This window comes from Ahaetulla prasina, chromosome 18 (genome assembly GCF_028640845.1).
Source record: "Ahaetulla prasina isolate Xishuangbanna chromosome 18, ASM2864084v1, whole genome shotgun sequence".
In the NCBI taxonomy this organism is placed as follows: Eukaryota; Metazoa; Chordata; class Lepidosauria; order Squamata; family Colubridae; genus Ahaetulla; species Ahaetulla prasina.
In genome coordinates this window covers 10,137,744-10,159,705 of record NC_080556.1, presented here as the reverse complement: position 1 = coordinate 10,159,705, position 21,962 = coordinate 10,137,744, and the positions used below count along the sequence as shown (strand labels likewise).

Genomic DNA, 21,962 nt, shown 5'->3' with positions numbered 1-21,962 from the left:
AAATTCTATTCTATTCTATTCTATTCTATTCTATTCTATTCTATTCTATTCTATTCTATTCTATTCCTATTCTATTTTCCTATTTGTCTATTCTATTCTATTCTATTCTATTCCTATTCTATTTTTCTATTTGTCTATTCTATTCTATTCTATTCCTATTCTATTTTCCTATTTGTCTATTCTATTCTATTCTAGTCTATTCTAGTCTAGTCTAGTCTAGTCTAGACTATTCTATTCTAATCTATTTCTCCTATTTCTATATTCTATTCTATTCTCCTATTTCTGTATTCTATTCTATTCTATTCTATTCTATTCTATTCTATTCTATTCTATTCTATTCTATTCTATTCTATTCCTATTCTATTTTTCTATTTGTCTATTCTATTCTATTCTATTCCTATTCTATTTTCCTATTTGTCTATTCTATTCTATTCTATTCTATTCTAGTCTAGTCTAGTCTAGTCTAGTCTAGTCTAGACTATTCTATTCTAATCTATTTCTCCTATTTCTATATTCTATTCTATTCTCCTATTTCTGTATTCTATTCTATTCTATTCTATTCCTATTCTATTTTTCTATATGTCTATTCTATTCCTATTCTATTCCTATTCTATTTTCCTATTTGTCTATTCTATTCTATTCTATTCTATTCTATTCTATTCTATTCTATTCTATTCTATTCTATTCTATTCTAGTCTAGTCTAGTCTAGTCTAGTCTAGTCTAGTCTATTCTCCTATTTCTGTATTCTATTCTATTCTCCTATTTCTGTATTCCTATTCTATTCTATTCTATTCTATTCTATTCTATTCTATTCTATTCTATTCTATTCTATTCCTATTCTATTTTTCTATTTGTCTATTCTATTCTATTCTATTCTAGTCTAGTCTAGTCTAGTCTAGACTATTCTATTCTAATCTATTTCTCCTATTTCTATATTCTATTCTATTCTCCTATTTCTGTATTCTATTCTATTCTATTCTATTCTATTCTATTCTATTCTATTCTATTCTATTCTATTCTATTCCTATTCTATTTTCCTATTTGTCTATTCTATTCTATTCTATTCTATTCTATTCTATTCTATTCTATTCTATTCTATTCTATTCTATTCTATTCTATTCTATTCTAACTTGCAGAGGCTTTTCTCATGGATCTACCAATTGTTTGAATAAATTGTGAAGAACTTTTAAGCATTCTGTTCCATTTTTTTAAATCAATGCAACCGTTATACGGTCATAAAGGCAGAATGAGAGGCGAGTTAGTCCTCGACTTACAACAGTTCGCTTAGTGACCGTTCAAAGTTACAACGGCACTGAAAAAAACGACGTGATCGTTTTTCAGAGTTACAACTTTTGCAGCATCCCCGTGATCACGCGATCTAAATTTAGAAGATTGGCAACTGGTTCATATTTATGACCCCTGCTGTGTCCCAAGGTCACGTGATCCCCTTTTGCAAAGTCAATGGGGAGCCAGATTCACTTAGCAACTGGGTTACTAACTTATCAACTGCAGCGATTCACTAAACAGCTGTGGCAAGGAAAGTCATAAACTGGGGCAAAATCCACTAAACCGAAAGTCTCACTTCGCAACAGAACATTTGGGGTCCATTGTGGTCGTAAGTTGAGGACTACCTGTACATAGCAAAGAAGGATGCAAAAATAATCAGAGCGAGGTGCTATTATTGTCACTATATCTACATGGAAAATATAGAGACCCTCCAAAGAATTTGTAAAATGTTTTATAGACTATTAGACTATTTATTTTTATAAATAAATATATAAAAATAAATATTTTTATAGACTGTCAGACTATTTACTGAATCTGCACTACTATTAATTGTTTCATAGTTCCCATCACCAATCTCTTTCCACTTATGACTGTATGACTTGTTGCTGGCAATCCTTATGATTTATATTGATATATTGACCATCAATTGTGTTGTAAATGTTGTACCTTGATGAACGTATCTTTTCTTTTATGTACACTGAGAGCATATGCACCAAGACAAATTCCTTGTGTGTCCAATCACACTTGGCCAATAAAAATTCTATTCTATTCTATTCTATTCTAGATGGCATATGCCCCCTGAGAAACTGACAAAAAAGTTTAAAGATAAATCAGCTAAATGCTGGAAATGTCACCAGTTACCAGGATCTTATTATCATAAGTGGTGGACGTGCCCAGAAGCTAAAAACCATTGGAACAAAATTAAGACATGGTTAGAAGAAATGACACAACAACATACTGAGTTAAAACCGGAGCTGTTCCTGGACAGTTTTTTCCCGAAAGCCATCACTCTGCTAAACAAATAATTCCCTCAACACTGTCAAACTATTTACTGAATCTGCACTACTATTAATCTTCTCATCGTTCCCATCACCCATCTCTTTCCATTTATGACTGTATGACTATAACTTGTTGCTGGCAATCCTTATGATTTATATTGATATATTGACCATCAATTGTGTTGTAAATGTTGTACCTTGATGAACGTATCTTTTCTTTTATGTACACTGAGACCATATGCATGAAGACAAATTCCTTGTGTGTCCAATCACACTTGGCCAATAAAAAAAATTCTGTTCTATTCTATTCTAAGTTGAAAACCGGGGAGACCGCTGGATTCAGGTACACCAGTTTGGAACCCAAACTTAGACTTAGACTCACTTAGTGACAGGACTCTTGGTCTCCATTCTGGTCATAAGACAAGGACTACCTGTATTGGGATTCTAATTAACTAACCGGCATTCAACTGACATCGCAGGAAGCAAACCGCGACAAACATCCCGCATGGGAATAAAATTTAACTCGGATTCTTACCCTTCTGGGTCTCTGTGTGTATCTTCCACGCTTGCTTGAAACTGTTTGAAGAGAGGCAAAGAGAAGGTTATGGGAAGGCTGCCCTGTTTGAAGGTGAGCTCTAAGGTTATCCTTCCTGGCTGATTCCATGGGAGACCTCCCACCCTGATGTATAAATCTTTAATTTTTTTTCCAGGTCTGAGGAGGTTGGGAAAAATTAGCCTCGAGGGACAGAAATTTGCGCCAAGACAGCAAATATGTCCAGGTAAAATAGTAACAAAAGTGTGATATTTTCTACATTAGGCATGAAATTTACACCACATTAAAGAAAAGAAAAAAACTGATTCCCAGCAAAAGGCAGAAGTTCTCCATTGCATAATTAATTCCACACCATTCAGAAACCGTTTACATTTAAATTTAGATTTAAATTTATTTAAAGATTTAGAGGTGTGAAAATGAACCCTACTGCCACAGATAGCCTCCCATCGACCAGTGCGCTCCCATAGGGAGGGTCTCCTCAGGGTGCCGTCGGCCAGTCAATGTCGGCTGGTGGCGCCCAGGGGGAGGGCCTTCTCTGTGGGGGCTCCCACCCTCTGGAACGTGCTACCACCAGGGAACCGCCAACTTCCTGATCTCTGGACCTTTCGACGCGAGCTGAAAATGTTTTTATTCCATTGTGCAGGACTGGCCTAATGGGTTTTTAAATGGGGTTTTTATTGGATTTTATAGTTTCTAGCCTAATTCGAATATTTGTTTTTAAACTTGTTCTTAATTTTTGTATTTCGTTGTTTTATCTTGGCTGTAAACCGCCCTGAGTCCTTTGGGAGAAGGGCGGTATAGAAATTAAATAAACTTAAACTTAAACTTAAAACCCAGAATCTTAGGATCCTCCTTTGCGTACGATTTTTCTAAGAAAGTTGGTTTGCAGCAACCAACTTCTAAGATTTTGTCTAGACCACTCTTAGTAATTTCCTTCCTTGACTAATGTCAGGTCCTTTTTTTGGAATCTAAGGATGTCAAATAATCTGTAAGAGGGAGTTATCAGCTGCCTGTTTCAAATCCCAGGTTCTTCTTTCCTAACAAGTAGACAAAAGTATTTTTTTGTTTGGTTGAGAAAACTCTGCATCTGATGGAAAAGTGGTATATTATCCTTTGAAATACCACATACTTTATACTATACTACCAACTGACCAAAGAACTATTGTTTTGTTTTAGAAAGATTAAAATCACTCCTTAAATCATCAGCCGCACGTATTTTTTATGCCTACGTGTCCCTTTCTATAACATATCCCACACCTCTTTTTGTATTCTGGTTGAACCATTTGAGCAGGATGAGGGCAAACTTTGGTTTCCTGAGCCCTAATACTCATTCAAAGAAGAAATTATTAACCAGAACTACACCTTATCAAATATATTTTAAATTTCAAATCAGCTAGAATTACAGGAAGCAAAATCCCACACCTCTAAAAGCAACAAGTTGGATGGCCTGATGTGACAGTTAAATCCTAGATTAAAAAAAAAAAGATTTAAAGCCTCCGTGAAGGTCTGGATTCAAATCCAGCCTCCTGGGGTTATTCTAGGCTTCTATTCTCTCTCAACCCAACCTGTTTCATAGGAATTGTGATTCCTGTTGTGTCTTGCCTGCTCTCACCGCAGCCGGGGTCTTCTTATCTGTTTCCGAACGCTGAGGAATGTCCTAGCATGCCTCCCGGCCCCAGCCCTGGCTCCATGCCCAGACAGGCTGAGGAAGAAGAAGCGCCTCCAGCCCCCAGCCCTGGCTCCATGCCCAGGCAAACGGAGCAACCAGACCCCTCCCCCTCCCCCACAGCATGTGAGCCTGAGGAAGGTCAATTGCCAACAGCTGCTGACTGGAGTGACCCTCGCTTCAGAAGAATTGATAGGCGGCGGCGTCAGAAGGAAGGGAGGGGCAGGCCTGGATAAGTGCTGAGTCATGGAGCCACACCCCATGGCCTATATAAAGGATCTGCTTTCTGGCATTCTCTGAGTCAGGCAAAGTCTAAACATATCTTGCTGAAGTCACTTTCTGGTCTCCTGCCTGCCTTGAGGACTTTGCTAGGACTTTGGCAGAGCTGCAGAGGCACGCCTGATTCGGATTTCCCTGACCCGGTCGTCAGCGGAGGAGTGGGACACGACAATTCCCACACCCTTGGGAGAAAGTCAGGATATCAAGCTAACATAACACAAGAAGTCCTTGACTTACATGGTTTCACTTAGTGACCATTCAAAGTTACAACGGCACTGAAAAAAAGTGACTTAGGAACGTTTTTCACACGTACGACCATTACAGCATTCTCATGGTCAGGTGATCAAAATTCAGATGCTTGGCAACTGACTCATATTTATGACGGTCAGTGTCCTGGGGTCATGTGATCCCCTTTTGTGACCTTCTGATGAGCAAAGTCAACGGTCGAAGCCAGATTCACGTAACAACCGGGTTACTAAACTTAACCACTGCAGTGCGTTACTTAACAACTGCGGCAAGAAAAGTTGCATAATGGGAGCAAAATTCGCTTAACAACCATCTCACTTAGCAACCGATATTTGGGGCTCAATTGTGGTCATAGGTCAAGGACTATCTGTAATAGATCGTTACTTGGACACTAAACTCAGGACACCGGTGAGATATAAAAGTGCCTTAAGGACATATAATATGAATTAAACTTTTAACCCAGGGATCCCCAAAGTTGGCAACTTTTAAGACTGGTGGACTTCAACTCCCAGAATTCCTCTGCTGGCTGGGGAATCATTCTGGGAGTGGAAGTCTGCAAGTGTTGTGCCTCCTCTCCTCAGCCGGGCCCCTCCCGCCTACACCCGGGCCTGTTATCAGACTCAGAGTCTGATAATGAAGATGAACAGCCTGTCATGCCTCCAGCCCCCGGCCCTGGCCCCATGCCCGGACAGGATGTCAGGAATGAACAAACAAACCTCACTCCTACAGCGTGTGAACAGGGAGCCAGCCACGTGCTAGAATTACCGACAGCAGATCCAGCTGAAGAGAATTCACAGTGGGAGGATCCTCGCTTCCGGACATCTGAGAGGCGACACCAGCAGAAGGAAGGGAGGGGCAGGCCTGGGTAAATGCTGAGTCATGGAGCCATACCCCCACAGCCTATATAAAGGACCTGCTTGTGGCATTCCAACCTTGAGTCAAGCAAAGTCTCATCTAGTTTGCCGAAGTCACAACTTGGACTCCTGCCTGCCCTGAGAAACCTGGAAGGAATTTGGCAAAGCTGCAGAGGCTTCGTGGCCACGCTTGATACGGACTTCTAGACCCGGTCGTCGGAGGGGGAGGGAGACACGACAGCAAGTCTTAAAAGTTGCCAAGCTTGGAGACTCCTGCTTTAACCTGATGGGAACCTACTTGCATCACAACACACACTTGTGCCTCTGTACCTCTTCGCAGAGTTGCATTGATTGGAACTGGAGTATTTTAAAGCTAATTTTAAACCTAATCTTGTATTATTTTAAACCTCATCTTGCATAGCTTCTTCTCCAAAAACACTACACTACTAACCAGAGCATATAAAACATTTGCTAGACCAATTCTTGAATACAGCTCGACTGTCTGGAACCCATAACTCATTTCGGACATCAATACAATTGATCATGTCCAGAAATATTTCACAAGAAGAGTTCTCCACTCCTCTGAATACAACAAAATACCTTATGCCACCAGACTTGAAATCCTGGGTTTAGAAAACTTAGAACTCCGCCGCCTTCAACATGACCTGAGTTTAACTCATAGAATCATCCATTACAATGTCCTTCCTGTTGAAGACTACTTCAGCTTCAATTGCAACAATACACAAGCACACAATAGATTTAAGCTTAATGTGAACCGCTCCAATCTTGATTGCAGAAAATATGACTTCAGTAACAGAGTTGTTAATGCCTGGAATGCACTACCAGACTCTGTGGTCTCTTCCCAAAATCCCCAAAGCTTCAGCCAAAAACTATCTTCTATTGACCTCACCCCATTCCTAAGAGGTCTGTAAGGGGTGTGCATAAGAGCACCAGCGTGCCTACCGTTCCTGTCCTATTGTTTCCTTTCGTTATATCCAATTAATATAGTTATTACATACTCATGCTTATATATATATGCTTATATATTGTATAGTTATTTCATGCTTATGCTCAGATATACTGTGTGACAAAATAAATAAATAAAATAAATAAATAAATAAAGCGGGAACTCGGACTGACCGAACGAGACATCGTTGATATCCCCCAGCTCTTCACTCTCAAAGGGTCCACCGCAAGACATGGTGAGAGACCTTCCTTCCCGTTGGTCTTTCCAAAGCAAGCATCCCATCTGAGCATCCTACGGGGCACAGCCAACACCTGAGGCTGGGTTTCAATGCCAAGGTTCCCTGGAGAGAACAAGAGAGATTTATAATCTACGACGTCTATGGGGATTCTCAGTCATCCAGGCCATGGTTGTCCCAAAGGTGCTTTTTCAAGGGGCAACCGGACCTTCCCGTTTTTCTTTGAAGATTTTTCGAGAAGCAAAATGTCTTCAAAGAAAAACAAAAATGTCCAGTTGCCTCTTGAAGAAGCACCTTTGGGATAATCTACCTGCTTTCCATCTGCAAAAGAAAGATACTTTTCCATCTGCAAAAGAGAGATACTTTTCCATCTGCAAAGGGAGAAATTTTCTTATAATTTTCTTATCCTAGTTTTTAAAGATTGCATTCAATGTCTTTATGCTGAAAGAGAAATGGCCAAAAGGGAGTTTTTCTTTTAAAAAAAAATTACATGAGTTGGATCGTTAGCAATGAAGACAGTGACCAACCAGCACTGGTAACTCCAAGCAGTAGCTTCTAATCATGAAGAATGGTTAAATCCTGTTGACTCAAAAAGGGGTAGCTTAGACTTTAAACCCTTTAGCAGAGAAAAAAGGCATGGGGATGGGAATTGTTTTACTCAAACTATTTTTGACTCAAAAGGGTTCCTTCCAAAATTGAATGAAGGGGTGTTTTGGCTGTTGATGTAACAGTCACTTAAAGTTCTGGGCTGCAAAAAGAGAAGGATAGAATCAAGATCACGTGAAGTGTTAATGTCACTTTATAATGCCTTGGTAAGGCCACACTTGGAATACTGCATCCAGTTTTGGTCACCACGATGTAAAAAAGATGTTGAGACTCTAGAAAGAGTGCGGAGAAGAGCAACAAAGAGGATTAGGGGACTGGAGGCTAAAACATATGAAGAACGGTTGCAGGAACTGGGTATGTCTAGTTTAACAAAAAGAAGGACTAGGGGAGACATGATAGCAGTGTTCCAATATCTCAGGGGCTGCCACAAAGAAGAGGGAGTCAAGCTATTCTCCAAAGTACCTGAAGGCAGGACAAGAAGCAATGGGTGGAAACTAATCAAGGAGAGAAGCAACCTAGAACTAAGGAGAAATTTCCTGACAGTGAGAACAATTAATAAGTGGAACAACTTGCCTGCGGAAGTTGCGAATGAGCCAACACTGGAAACTTTTTAGAAGTTGTTGGATAACCATTTGTCTGAGGTGGTGTAGGGTTTTCTGCCTGGGCAGGGGGTTGGACTAGAAGACCTCCAAGGTCCCTTCCAACTCTGTTATTCTAAATATAAGCCAGCAGTGTGCCGCAGCTGCCAAAAAAGCAAACACAGGCTGTATTAACAGAGGGATAGAAGTGCTAATACCATGTTATAATGCCTTGGTAACATCATACTTGGAATATTGCATCCAGTTATGGTCGCCACAGTATAAGAAAGATGTTGAGATTCTGGAAAGAATGCAGAGAAGAGCAACGAAGATAATTAGGGGACTGGAGGATAAAACATACAAAGTTATAGCTGCAGAAATTGGGCATGTCTAGTTTTGTGAAAAGAGGGACTACCAAGTGTTCCAATATTTGAGCGGCTGCCACAAAGAAGAGGGGTGTGTGGTCAAGGCAGGACAAGAAGCAATGGATGGAAAGTAATCAAGGAGAGAAGCAATCTAGAACTAAGGAGACATTTCCTGACAGTACAATTAATTAGTGGAATGGCTTGCCTCCTTAGAAGTATGGATGCTCCAACACTGAATGCTTTTAAGGACAGCTTGGACAATCATTTGTCTGAAATGGTACAGGGTTTCCTGTTTGAACAGAGGGTTGGATTAGAAGACCTCCAAGGTCCCTTCCAACTCTTGTCTGGCTTTCTGGAAAAACGTTGATTCTGGAGAAACCAGCGAGAGAAGAAGAAATTACCCTGGAAAAGCCCAAATATATTTACCTTTTCAATGAGAATTACTCAAAAGCGATCACCAAGAACTTCCGGATAAAACCATAAGGAGGAACTGCTGTCTCTCCCCTTTGTAAGGAGCAAGAAATATTTACTCATTGTATGAAGGTTGACCTAAATTGACTTCCCAAAGATTTTTTGAAGGAGGAAAGACGCACTGGTAAATCTTGCAAGCGTTTGTGGTTTCAGGTTGCTAACTCCGGGTTCTAAAAGATGCAAATCCAGCCCAAAGTCTGATTATTTATTTATTTATTTATTTATTTATCACAATAGTATATGTAAGCGTAAGCATGAAATAATTATACAATATAAGCATAAGTATAAAAAAAGAAAAACTATACGAATTGGATACAATCAAAAGGAACATTAGGACAGGAACGATAAGCACGCTGGTGCTCTTATGCACGCCCCTTACAGACCTCTTAGGAATGGGGTGAGGTCAATAGTAGACAGTCTTTGGTTAAAGTTTTGGGGATTTTGGGAAGAGACCACAGAGTCAGGTAGTGAATTCCAGGCATTAACGACTCTGTTACTGAAGTCATATTTTCTGCAATCAAGATTGGAGCGGTTCACATTAAGTTTGAATCTATTGTGTGCTCGTGTAATGTTGCGATTGAAGCTGAAGTAGTCTTCGACAGGAAGGACATTGTAACAGATGATTCTATGAGTTAAACTCAGGTCTTACTTGGTCTTACTTGGCAGAATGTGCATGTGGGAATGAGATACTTTCTGTCCACTGCAAGCATAGATAGGTTAGGAATAGAGCGATGAAGGATCAGCTGGAAAAATCAGATGAGAATCTCTGATCTATGGAAAAAAGAGAGAGGGAGAGAAGGATGGGAAACACTGATTGTTTGGCTTGAGATGGGATCATTATCTCAGCCAGGAATGCAAAATTCTTGAAAATAAAAATGTGCATTGTGAAATTGTCTCCGGCTCAGTTGTGCAAGACGATCGCTTTGCAACCTGGTGCGTCTCAATGACTTTCATCGGCACCGCACAAGAGGAAGTGTTGATGTGCACCCTGTTTTTCCCTCAAAATGAGGGGCACGGGTGCTTTTCCAATGAAACCTCTTTAGCAACAGGCACATTACTTTTACATTACATTACAACTCGGCTACATTACATGAAATCCTTCATGACTCAATAAATCGGAAAAGTCTTTCATGAGGGGTACTGTTGTGCCTCGTCCGCTTTCCCCGCAGCCGGGGCCTTCTTATCTGCTTCCGAACACGGAGGAATGTCCTAGCATGCCTCCCGGCCCCAGCCCTGGCTCCATGCCCAGACAGGCTGAGGAAGAAGAAGCGCCTCCAGCCCCCAGCCCTGGCTCCATGCCTAGGCAAATGGAGCAACCAGACCCCTCCCCCTCCCCCACAGCATGTGAGCCTGAGGAAGGTCAATTACCAACAGCTGCAGACTGGAGTAACCCTCGCTTCAGGAGAATTGATAGGCGGCGGCAACAGAAGGAAGGGAGGGGCAGGCCTGGATAAGTGCTGAGTCATGGAGCCACACCCCATGGCCTATATAAAGGATCTGCTTTCTGGCATTCTCTGAGTCAGGCAAAGTCTAACATATCTTGCTGAAATCACTTTCTGGTCTCCTGCCTGCCTTGAGAACTTTGCTAGGACTTTGGCAGAGCTGCAGAGGCACGCTTGATTCGGATTTCCCTGACCCGGCCGTCAGCGGAGGAGTGGGACACGACAGGTACAATAAGGAAGCAATACAGAGTTTACACCGTACAGATAGTCCTTGACTTATCACCATCTGTTTAGCCACTGTTCTAAGTTGAACCCTGAAAGAAATGACCTTGTGACCAGTCCTCGCAGTTACGACCGTTGCAACGTGATTAAACGCCGGGTGCTTGGCAACTGGCATGTGTTCAAAATAGTTGCAGAGCGGTGGTGAAATCCAATTTTTTTAAACTACCGGTTCTGTGGGCGTGGCTTGGTGGGCATGGCAGGGGAAAGATACTGCAAAATCCCCATGCCCACCCCACTCCTGGGGGAAGGATATTGCAAAATGTCCATTCCCACCCTTCTCTGAAGCCAGCCAGAGGTGGTATTTGCCGGTTCTCTGAACTATTCAAAATTTCCGCTACCAGTTCTTTCAACTGCTCAAAATTTCCGCTACCGGTTCTTTCAACTGCTCAAAATTTCCGCTACCGGTTCTTTCAACTGCTCAAAATTTCCGCTACCGGTTCTTTCAACTGCTCAAAATTTCCGCTACCGGTTCTTTCAACTGCTCAAAATTTCCGCTACCGGTTCTTTCAACTGCTCAAAATTTCTGGTTCTTTCAACTGCTCAAAATTTCGCTACGGTTCTTTCAACTGCTCAAAATTTCGCTACCGGTTCTTTCAACTGCTCAAAATTTCCGCTACGGTTCTTTCAACTGCTCAAAATTTCCGCTCGGTTCTTTCAACTGCTCAAAATTTCCGCTACGGTTCTTTCAACTGCTCAAAATTTCCGCTACGGTTCTTTCAACTGCTCAAAATTTCCGCTACGGTTCTTTCAACTGCTCAAAATTTCCGCCACGGTTCTTTCAACTGCTCAAAATTTCCGCTACCGGTTCTTTCAACTGCTCAAAATTTCCGCTACCGGTTCTTTCAACTGCTCAAAATTTCCGCTACCGGTTCTTTCAACTGCTCAAAATTTCCGCTACCGGTTCTTTCAACTGCTCAAAATTTCCGCTACCGGTTCTTTCAACTGCTCAAAATTTCCGCTACCGGTTCTCCAGAACCTGTCAGAACCTGCTGGATTTCACTTCTGTTGCAGAGGTCAGGTTATTGCCATTTGCGACCTTCCCAAGCAGCTTTCCAACAAGCAGTCCATGGGGCAAGCCAGATTCACTTAATGATGGCACGATTCACTTAATGACTGCAGTGATTCATTTAATAACTATAGCACCAAAAAAAAAAACATGATTGTAAAATTGGGTGCAATTTAGTTAACAGCAGCTTTGCGTAGCAAAACAAATTCTAGTCCCAATGGAGGCTATACGTCGAGGGCTACCTATATGTGAACCCTAATTACAGGTTGGCTTAGAAAGTCATGGGAAAAATCCAAAAAATAATGACAAATCCCCATGAAAAGGAGAACCTGCAGCTCTCTGCGCTTAAGCAGAGATGCCTTGGATTTGACCCCTTCAAATCAAGCCGGGGGAGGGGGGCCAAAATGCAAGGCCCCCCCACTCCATGTTTTATGGGGGGGGGGGAATGAAACTCTGCAAGGCCCTTTTGCTCCTAAGGTGTGGCTCATACCCAAAATGACCACACTCAATGAACAGGAAAGGAGATTGTTTAATTAACAAAACACACCTTAATCGGGTAAGCGTGACCCATTAGTCCATGGGATGCCACAAAAAAGGAACACACTACATTTATTTTATTTATTTTATTTTGTCACAACAATATATGTAGATATCATACAAAAAGATTATATAGTAAATAAACACATATATGGGTAAATATAAGGAGGCATAAGCATATATATAGGAAGAAAAAAGAAAAAAAACAATAGGACAGGAACGGTAGGCACGTTTGTGCGCTTATGCACGCCCCTTATGGTCCTCTTAGGAATGGGGTGAGGTCAATAGTAGAAAGTTTTTGGTTGAAGATTTTAGGATTATGGGAAGAGACCACAGAGTCAGGTAAACTGTTCCAAGCACTGATGATTCTGTTACAGAAGTCATATTTTCTGCAATCTAGATTAAAGCGGTTGACATTAAATTTAAATCTATTAGTGGCTCTAGTATTATTGCAATTAAAGCTGAAGTAGTCTTTAACAGGAAAGGACATGGGACAAAGCAAGTGGAAAAAAAAAGCAAGCAGGCATGACCAGTATAAAATCATACTTGGCTTTGATAAAGAAGATCTGGAGAAGGTTTTCTTCTTTTTGTCAAATGTCAAAATTAGGGTCATCCCACCAAGCTTATTGTAAAGTAAGTATTTTTTCCGGACAATAAATCTGTGAAATTCATGATTGTAAGATGTTGTGATGGCTGTGTCCCTTTGACAAGGGAATGGACAACCCCATCAAGGTCTACTAGTCTTCAAGACTTAAGGTGGCCTCTCCTCTCCACATCTCTGCTGCAGGTCGTGGCATCTCCAGGGCACCAGAAACCCAGGGCCATATAGGGAGAAACAGATAATGGATTTTGGGGTTTATTTATTTATTTATTATTTAAATTTTTATACCGCCCTTCTCCCGAAGGACTCAGGGCGGTGTACAGCCAAGATTAAAACACTTAAAGATACAAAATTAAAATATCAATTAAAATACATATTCAATAATGGCCAAATTAAAACCGTCAAATTGACCCAGACTAAAATACCCCATATAAAATTACTAAAAATTCAAAATTTGAAAATTTAAAAATCAAGCCAGTCCCGCTTGGATAAATAAATAAGTTTTCAATTCACGGCGAAAGGTCCGAAGGTCAGGTAGTTGGCGCAAACCGGGGGGAAGTTCGTTCCAGAGGGTAGGTGCTCCTACAGAGAAGGCCCTTCCCCTGGGGGCCGCCAGCCGACATTGCTTGGTGGACGGCACCCTGAGAAGACCCTCTCTGTGTGAGCGTACGGGTCGGTGGGAGGCATAAGGTAACAGCAGGCGGTCCCGTAAGTACCCGGGCCCTAAGCCATGGAGCGCTTTAAAGGTGGTAACCAGAACCTTGAAGCGCACCCGAAAGGCCACAGGTAGCCAGTGCAGACTGCGCAGGAGTGGTGTTACCCGGGAGCAACGTGGAGCTCCCTCAATCACCCGCGCAGCTGCATTCTGGACTAGCTGGAGTCTCCGAGTGCACTTCAAGGGTAGCCCCATGTAGAGAGCATCCAGACGAGAAGTGACGAGAGCATGAGCAAGGCTATTGACTCCTAAGTCACTTTCAGAACTGAATTGTACAGAAAATTGACAAAGTTACAGATTTCCAGTCTTGTTCTTTTTTTAGAAGCCATTACAGGTCAGTTATCCCACTCACAGGAAACGAGGTCAGCGGTATTAACACCCTCAGACAAAATAACGTTTAACAAAAAGAAAAAGACGGCTGAACCTGTGAAATGAAACAAACAAAGTGTTAAACAGTTACGGTACTTATGTAGCTTATTTACCAAGCACATCTAAATTATATTAAAATAACCAAAATATCTTTACAACCTCCAAGGCACGTAACAACCTTTGAGCACCCCTAAGGTTTGGAAATCGAAAGTTGAAAAATTTGACACGTCCTATCAACATCTCCCATCAGTCCCACCTCCACTGGGTTCGCTTATCTGCTTCTCTATTTCTTATGGAAGGATAAATAGTCAGCTGCAGCTGCGGCTGTCTGTTGGGGGCGAGTCATTGGCCCCGATGGAGAGGGTGCGCAACTTGGGCGTGCTCCTGGATGGGCGGCTGTCTTTCGAAGACCATTTGACAGCCGTCTCCAGGAGAGCTTTCTATCAGGTTCGCCTGATCCGCCAGTTGCGCCCCTTCCTGGACCGGGATGCCCTATGCACGGTCACTCATGCTCTCGTTACCTCTCGTCTGGACTATTGCAATGCTCTCTACATGGGGCTCCCCTTGAAGAGCACCCGGAGACTCCAGTTAGTCCAGAATGCGGCTGCGCGGGTTATTGAGGGAGCCGTTCGGAGCTCCCATGTAACACCTACCCTGCGCAGACTGCACTGGCTGCCTGTTGTCTTCCGGGTGCACTTCAAGGTGTTAGTTACTACTTTTAAAGCGCTCCATGGCTTAGGACCGGGATACTTACGGGACCGTCTACTGCCAACGTCTATCTCCCAACGACCGGTGCGCTCTCACAGAGAGGGGCTCCTCAGGGTGCCGTCAGCCAAGCAATGTCGGCTGGCGGCCCCCAGGGGGAGGGCCTTCTCTGTAGGGGCTCTACCTCTGGAACGAGCTTCCCCTGGACTCCGACAAATACCTGACCTTAGGACCTTCCGCCGCGAACTTAAAACCTACTTATTTCGTCTTGCTGGACTCGCTTAAATTTTATATTATTAAATTGATTTATGGGTTTTAAATTTTTTTAGTAAATTTTAGGGGGAATATTTTTATCTATAAGTAGCCAAATTAAATAGGTTTTTTAAGGGTTGTTTTTAGTTTTGTATTGTTGTTTCTTTCTGTATTTTATTTGTGGCTGTACACCGCCCTGAGTCCTTTGGGAGAAGGGCGGTCTATAAATAAAAATATTATTATTATTATTATTATTATTATTATTATTATTATTATTATTATTATTATTATTATTATTATTATTATTATTATTATTATTATTATTATTATTATTAAATAAATATAAATCTAATCTCCAGAACAGGACCAAACAGTGAAAGCCGCTTTAAGAAGTCATGGGCATTGTCTGTCTTTCCCAAAGATGATCTGAAACAGAAGCTGGCGAATTTCATCATTGCTCATTAAGGCTGTTGGAAAGGGACCCTGGTTGTACATTCAACACCTTCTAGCATTAGTGTAATTGTCAAAAAAAAACCTGTGTGTATGTGTGTGCTTGTGTGTGTTTTACAATTGTCGACTTACGATGACAATTGAGCCCCAAATTCCTGCTGCCAATTGAGACATTTGCTCTATTTTACGACTTTTTTTTTAAAAAATTTGCATTTATATCCCGCCCTTCTCCGAAGACTCAGGGCGGCTTACACTATGTCAGGCAATAGTCTTCATCCATTTGTATATTATATACAAAGTCAACTTATTGCCCCCCAACAATCTGGGTCCTCATTTTACCTACCTTATAAAGGATGGAAGGCTGAGTCAACCTTGGGCCTGGTGGGACTTGAACCTGCAGTAATTGCAAGCAGTTGCTGTTAATAACAGGCTGCATTAGCCTGATGAGCCACCAGAGGCCCTTGCCAGAGTTGCTAAGCGAATCACCTCAGTTGTTAAGTTAGCCACACAGTGGTCCAGTGAAGCTGGATTGCCCTATTGAATTTTGCGGTCGCAAAAGGGAATCGCGTGACTCCGGGAGACTGCGACCGTCATAAATGCGAGCCTGTTGCGAACAATTTGAATTTTGATTACTTGACCAAAGCGCCGATTGATACTGCAATGGTCCTGTGGGTGAAGAATGGTCGCGGGTGTAACTTGCAACAGTCATTAAATGAACTGTTGTAAGTCAAGGATTACTATACATCTTACTATTCATGTATGCTATATAGTCCCGTGTTTCTTTTATGTACACTGAGAGCCTCTGCACCAAGACAAATTCCTTGTGTGTCCAATCACACTTGGCCAATAAAATTCTATTCTATTCTATTCTATAATTGTCCAAGGAAGGGAACATTTGGCGCCTCTGATAAAAGCACAATCTGGCCCACAAAACTTGCAGAACTGTGTACTGTATGCCTTTTCCCCTATGACGTCTGTCTTCCTGGCATTTCATAAGCTTTTAACGTTTTGGGGTGTGTTTTTTTGGGGGGTGTCTTATTGGCTTTGACTGTCTTTATTGTTTAAAATGTTTTAAAGATTTTAATTTTAATCTTTATGTTTCTGAATTGTGAGCCTCCCAGTGTCGTTTGCCGGGATGGGCGGCTATAAAAATCAAATCTAAACAAATAAATAAATAAACCTGTCTCAAGTCTGGAGTTCAGTTACTTTCTAGGAAGTCTTCACGCCTTCTGGCTACTTCCTCCTCCTCCTTCCTCGGGGTGGGAAGCTGATAATTCTCTTTGGGTGAGAACATGGGCTGTCAGCTCCCAAATCAATCATGCCAGCCCAGAAGGCGGGATTAGAGTGTGCACCAGCCTATCGGATGGCAAGGTGGAGAGGGGCTGAGCAGGTACCCACCCCATCCTTTCCCCCTTTAAATCTCTCCCTCCAGCTCAGGGATGTTTATTCCAGAGCCAGGGTAGACGAGAGGAAAAAAAAAATATCCCCCAGCATGACTGACCAGAGATACGTCCAGCTTTCAACAGAGAAAGTTACCAGCGCTGTCCATATTCTGGGCACCGAACTCTACCTGGACATCCTTGAGTAAGCACCTGGGCATTTCTATTACACAATGTTTTTTTTTCTGATTTACAGAAGAAAAGGAGAACTTAAAAAGATCTACTGGTCTTCCTGCACCGATGCTCAACACTTCCCCATCACAGCATCTTCACATCAAGAAGAATTGGTCCCTAAGGTGTTTTTTTTCCCCCCAAAAGGCAATTGGTCTTTCTTATTTTCTTGGAAAACATTCCGCTTCTCATCCAAGAAGCTTCTAAGAGCGAAGCGTTTTCGAAGATGACAGCGAGAAAGTTCACTTGCCTTTTGGGGAAAAAAAACATCTTCGGGATAACCAACCATAGACCTGGATGATTAAGAATCTCCATAGACATCAGGAAGTATTCCCAGTTGAAAAGAATTGCTGATTGGGATTGTTGGTGGATTTTACCCAGGTGAGATTAGCTTGGGGGAAGGTAGTTTGGAAACACACTTTCAATTCTGTTTTCACTGCTTCAGGGTGCCAGAAGTGGCCAAAACAGCATTTTGGAAGTCAATTCTCCACTGCCAAATTCATTCATTGCCAAATTCAATCAGGTTCACCTGATTCGCCAGTTGCGCCCCTTCCTTGACCGGGACTCCTTACGCACGGTCACTCATGCCCTCGTCACTTCCCGCCTGGACTATTGCAATGCTCTCTACATGGGGCTCCCCTTGAAGAGCACCAGGAGGCTCCAGCTAGTCCAGAATGCGGCCACGCGGGTGATAGAGGGGGCACCGCGTTGCTCCCATATAACACCTATCCTGCGCGGCCTGCACTGGCTGCCGGTAGCCTTCCGGGTGCATTTCAAGGTGCTGGTTACCATCTTTAAAGCGCTCCATGGCTTAGGACCGGGATATATAAGAGACCGCCTTCTGCCGCCGATTGCCTCCCAACGACCTGTGCACTCCCACAGAGCGGGCCTCCTCAGGGTGCCGTCGATCAAACAATGTAGGTTGGCGGCCCCCAGGGGGAGGGCCTTCTCTGTGGCAGCACCGACCCTATGGAACGAGCTACCTGCGGGGTTACGACAACTTCCCAACCTCCGGGCCTTCAAACGTGAACTGAAGACCTTATTATTCCACTGAGCGGGACTAGCCTAAGAAATATTTTAGTGAAATTCTAAATGGGTTTTCAATCGGTCTTTGGCCGTTTTAGTGATTTGGCCATTAAATATTTGGTTTTAATTGTTTTAAATATTGTTATTTATTGTATTGGTATTGGTATTGTGTATTTTAATATGGCTGGAAACCGCCCTGAGTCCTTCGGGAGATGGTGTGGTATAGAAATTTAATAATAAATAAATAAATAAATAAATAAATAAATAAGGGGTAGTGTCCCAGTTTTTGCCAGACTGCAATTAGCCAAAGATAGAATCCAGAAATAAAGTCCAGAAATATTTTACAAGAAGAGTTCTCCATTCCTCTGAAAACAATAAAATACACTATCCCACCAGACTTGAAATCCTAGGCTTAGAAAACTTGGAACTCCGTCGCCTTCGACATGACCTAAGCTTAACTCACAGAATCATCTATTGTAATGTCCTTCCTGTTAAAGACTACTTCAGCTTTAATTGCAATAATACTAGAGCAACTAATAGATTTAAACTTAATGTCAACCGCTTTAATCTAGATTGCAGAAAATATGATTTCTGTAACAGAATCATCAGTGCTTGGAATACTTTACCTGACTCTGTGGTCTCTTCCCATAATCCTAAAAGCTTTATCCAAAAACTTTCTACTATTGTCCTCACCCCATTCCTAAGAGGACCATAAGGGGCGTGCATAAGCGCACAAACGTGCCTACCATTCCTGTCCTATTGTTTTTCTTTTCTTCTTCCTATATATATATATACTTATACCTCCTAATATTTACTCATATATGTGTTTATATACTATATAATCTTTTGTATGATACCTACATATATTGTTGTGACAAAATAAAAATAAAATAAAATAAAATAAAAAATAAAAAGAATTTGCTGTGATATTTTAGAGGGCTGATTCCTTCAGTCGAAAAGAAACTTTGACATTAAGCGTCAGCTCTCACCCGTATTTATGTGGAAGTTTGGCAATTCAACCAACAGAACTATTCTAAGGGCAGAAGGCATTAAAAGGAGGCAGGGAAGAAACTGTGTGTCTTAAATCTCTTTTATTTTATTTTATTTACATGGTGAACAGTTTTGCAATGAACAGCGTCTTTCTTTTAGGGCAGCCCCGAGGGCTGCGACCTGCTTCGAGATCTGGGCCACCCACGGCCTGAACATCTACAAAACCGAAGGTCACACGACAAAACCGACAAAATCGAAGGTCTACTGGCATGACTCAAAATGGCCGCTGGACCAGACCGTCAAGTTCAGTGCCACCCTGGATGCCCCAAGCGAGCAGGTCGATGACGAAAAGGTGAGGATCCTGGGATTTGGAGGCCTCCTTTTAGACCTACCGATGGGTTTCCTGAACAAACTCATCATAAATAAAGCAACGGAATGACTTGACTGCGGAAGTTCTGGGATGCTCCAAGACTGGAGGTTTTTAATAAGCGATTGGACAACCATTTGTCTGAAATGTTGTAGGGTCTTGAACAAGGGGATTGGCCGGTTGGACTAGAAGATCTCAAAGCTCCCTTCCAATTCTGTTATTCATCAGCATAAGCTCCACAATATAAGCCTGGTTTATCTGGTTCAGATATTGACGATATCAGTGGAGAATTCTAGCTAGGGCAGTGGTTCTCAACCTTTATAGTGCTGCAACCCCTTTAATGCAATTCCCCACGATGTGGCGACCCCAACCGTAAAATTATTTTCATTCATAGGCCTAAGGAACTGTACTTTTGCTAATGTTATAAATCGTAATCATCGCGGTGATTAGGCACCAATCTCAGCGCCCCTCAGAAGGGGGAAAAAAGCGGCAAGCTGTTTTTTTGAATTTATCGCGCCTGAAGCCGTATTGGCTAGCGATCTGAACTGCTTGCGATTGCCTTGAGGACGGAGGCATTAAAGCGGAGACTCCTCCCCTATTAAGTTTATGGCGCCTGAAGCCAGATTAGGCTAGCGATTGGGAGTGATTGCAGCTGGCTTGAGAGGGAGACATCAGAGCAAAGATTTCTCTCTTTTTTAATTCATCGCGCCTGAAGCCGAATTCGGCTAGCGATTTGAAGAGCCTGCAGCTGGTTTATGGAGTCAACCATTAGAGTGTGATTCTTCGACTCGCAAATATACTTCCCATATTTCCGATGGTCTTAGGCGACCCCTGGAAAATCGTCATTCGACCCCCAATGGGGTCCCGACCCACAGGTTGAGAACCGCTGAGCTAGGGAGACAAAAAAACCCCATTGAATTCATTTGGTAGGATGTCCTTCAGAGAAGCCTTGTCAAGATACAAGGGAAGAATTGTTTTAAAAGCTCGAGATAAAAATGCAGGGTAAGCTGCGGTGGGATTCAAAATTTTTTACTACAGGTTCTGTGGGCACGGCATGGCTTGGTGGGCGTGGCAGGGAAAGGTTACTGCAAAATCCCCATTTCGTCCCGATCAGCTGGGACTCGGTTGGCAGAGAATAGATGGGGGTGGGGCCAGTCAGAGGTGGTATTTACCGGTTCTCCAAACTACTCAAAATTTCCACTACCGGTTCTCCAGAACCTGCTGAAACCCACCTCTGACGGTAAGGTTTTTTAGAGCTGTGGTGGTGTATGGTTAGAGTGAAGTATTGCAGGCTAATTTTGCTGACCGCCGATTGCCAGCAGTTCGATCCCGACCGACTGCAGGTTGACTCAGCCTTCCATCCTTTTGAGGTGGGTAAAATCAGGACCCAGATTGTTGGGGGGCAAGGGGCTGACTCTGTAAACTCTGTAAATTGAAAACAGAGGTGTGTTGGAGAGGGAGGTTTTGAAGGGGTGCCATCCCCAATATCCTTTGACTTAAATTTACTGTTTGATGGTATATTGCAGATCAGAGTTTCGTACTATGAAGGTAACGGCAAAGTCCCCATCGCCAAAGCGATTCTGCATATTACCTGCATAGGTAAGCTGGCAGGGATGCGGAGGCGTGGCACGGCCCAAAGGGTGAATTGTGTGGGAGGGGGAGAGGGCTGTAATTCAATACATCTGGATCGGTGAACCCTGCCCTGATCAGACTGAGATTGAACAGGGAAAAAGAAAAGGCAGACAACTAAACCAACATGGCCTGAAGTACACTTTTCTCTCAAAAAAAAACCAGACTGGGATGCAAGCAGAGGCTTTGGATGGGAATAATGACGTTTCTTTGTTTAAAAACCTCCCTCTCCCTTTCGTTTTCCTGCTGCAGAAATGTCTTTGGATGCTGATATAAACCGTTCGGGAACAGTGACCAGAGGAGGGGATCAAAAGGTTAAATTAAATTACAATTTTTGGTTGGCGTAGAATGACAGGAATGAAAATATTTGTAACGTATTATTTATTACATTTTGATTTGGATGAAGAAATCGTAAAGGGACCAATGATAGCAGGGCCTAAAAATATTGGACACAACATTTGAGTTAGAAGATTTGGGAGAAAAATTATACATTAACAAAATCCGCTGCACATAAAGAAAATCAGTATAAAATGTTCTATTGGTAGCATCTTGCCCCAACAACACTTGCAAAAATGTACCCCAACCTAAAACCTAATTTTTTTTTAATTTGAATTTATATTCCGCCCTTCTCCGAAGACTCAGGGTGGCTTACATTGTGTTAAGCAATAGTCTTCATCCATTTGTATATTATATACAAAGTCAACTTTTATTGCCCCCAACAATCTGGATCCTCATTTTACCTACCTTATAAAGGATGGAAGGCTGAGTCAACCTTGGGCCTGGTGGGACTTTAACTTGCAGTAATTGCAAGCAGCTGTGTTAATAACAGACTGCATTAGTCTGTTGAGCCACCAGAGGCCCCTAATTGCTGGAAA

General features: G+C 42.2%; 1 protein-coding gene across 1 annotated transcript in view; it reads left to right on the top strand.

Moving 5' to 3' along the window:
• Nucleotides 1–16,957: 16,957 nt before the first annotated feature.
• The window catches only part of LOC131187221 (protein-arginine deiminase type-3-like), a 28,736-nt gene continuing 23,731 nt past the window's right edge, over nucleotides 16,958–21,962 (top strand). Inside the window, exons 1-4 of the mRNA XM_058161461.1 lie at nucleotides 16,958–17,049; nucleotides 19,251–19,443; nucleotides 20,985–21,057; nucleotides 21,340–21,401. Of these exons, the coding sequence (XP_058017444.1) occupies nucleotides 16,958–17,049; nucleotides 19,251–19,443; nucleotides 20,985–21,057; nucleotides 21,340–21,401 (420 nt within the window). The remainder of the gene's footprint in view (nucleotides 17,050–19,250; nucleotides 19,444–20,984; nucleotides 21,058–21,339; nucleotides 21,402–21,962) is intronic.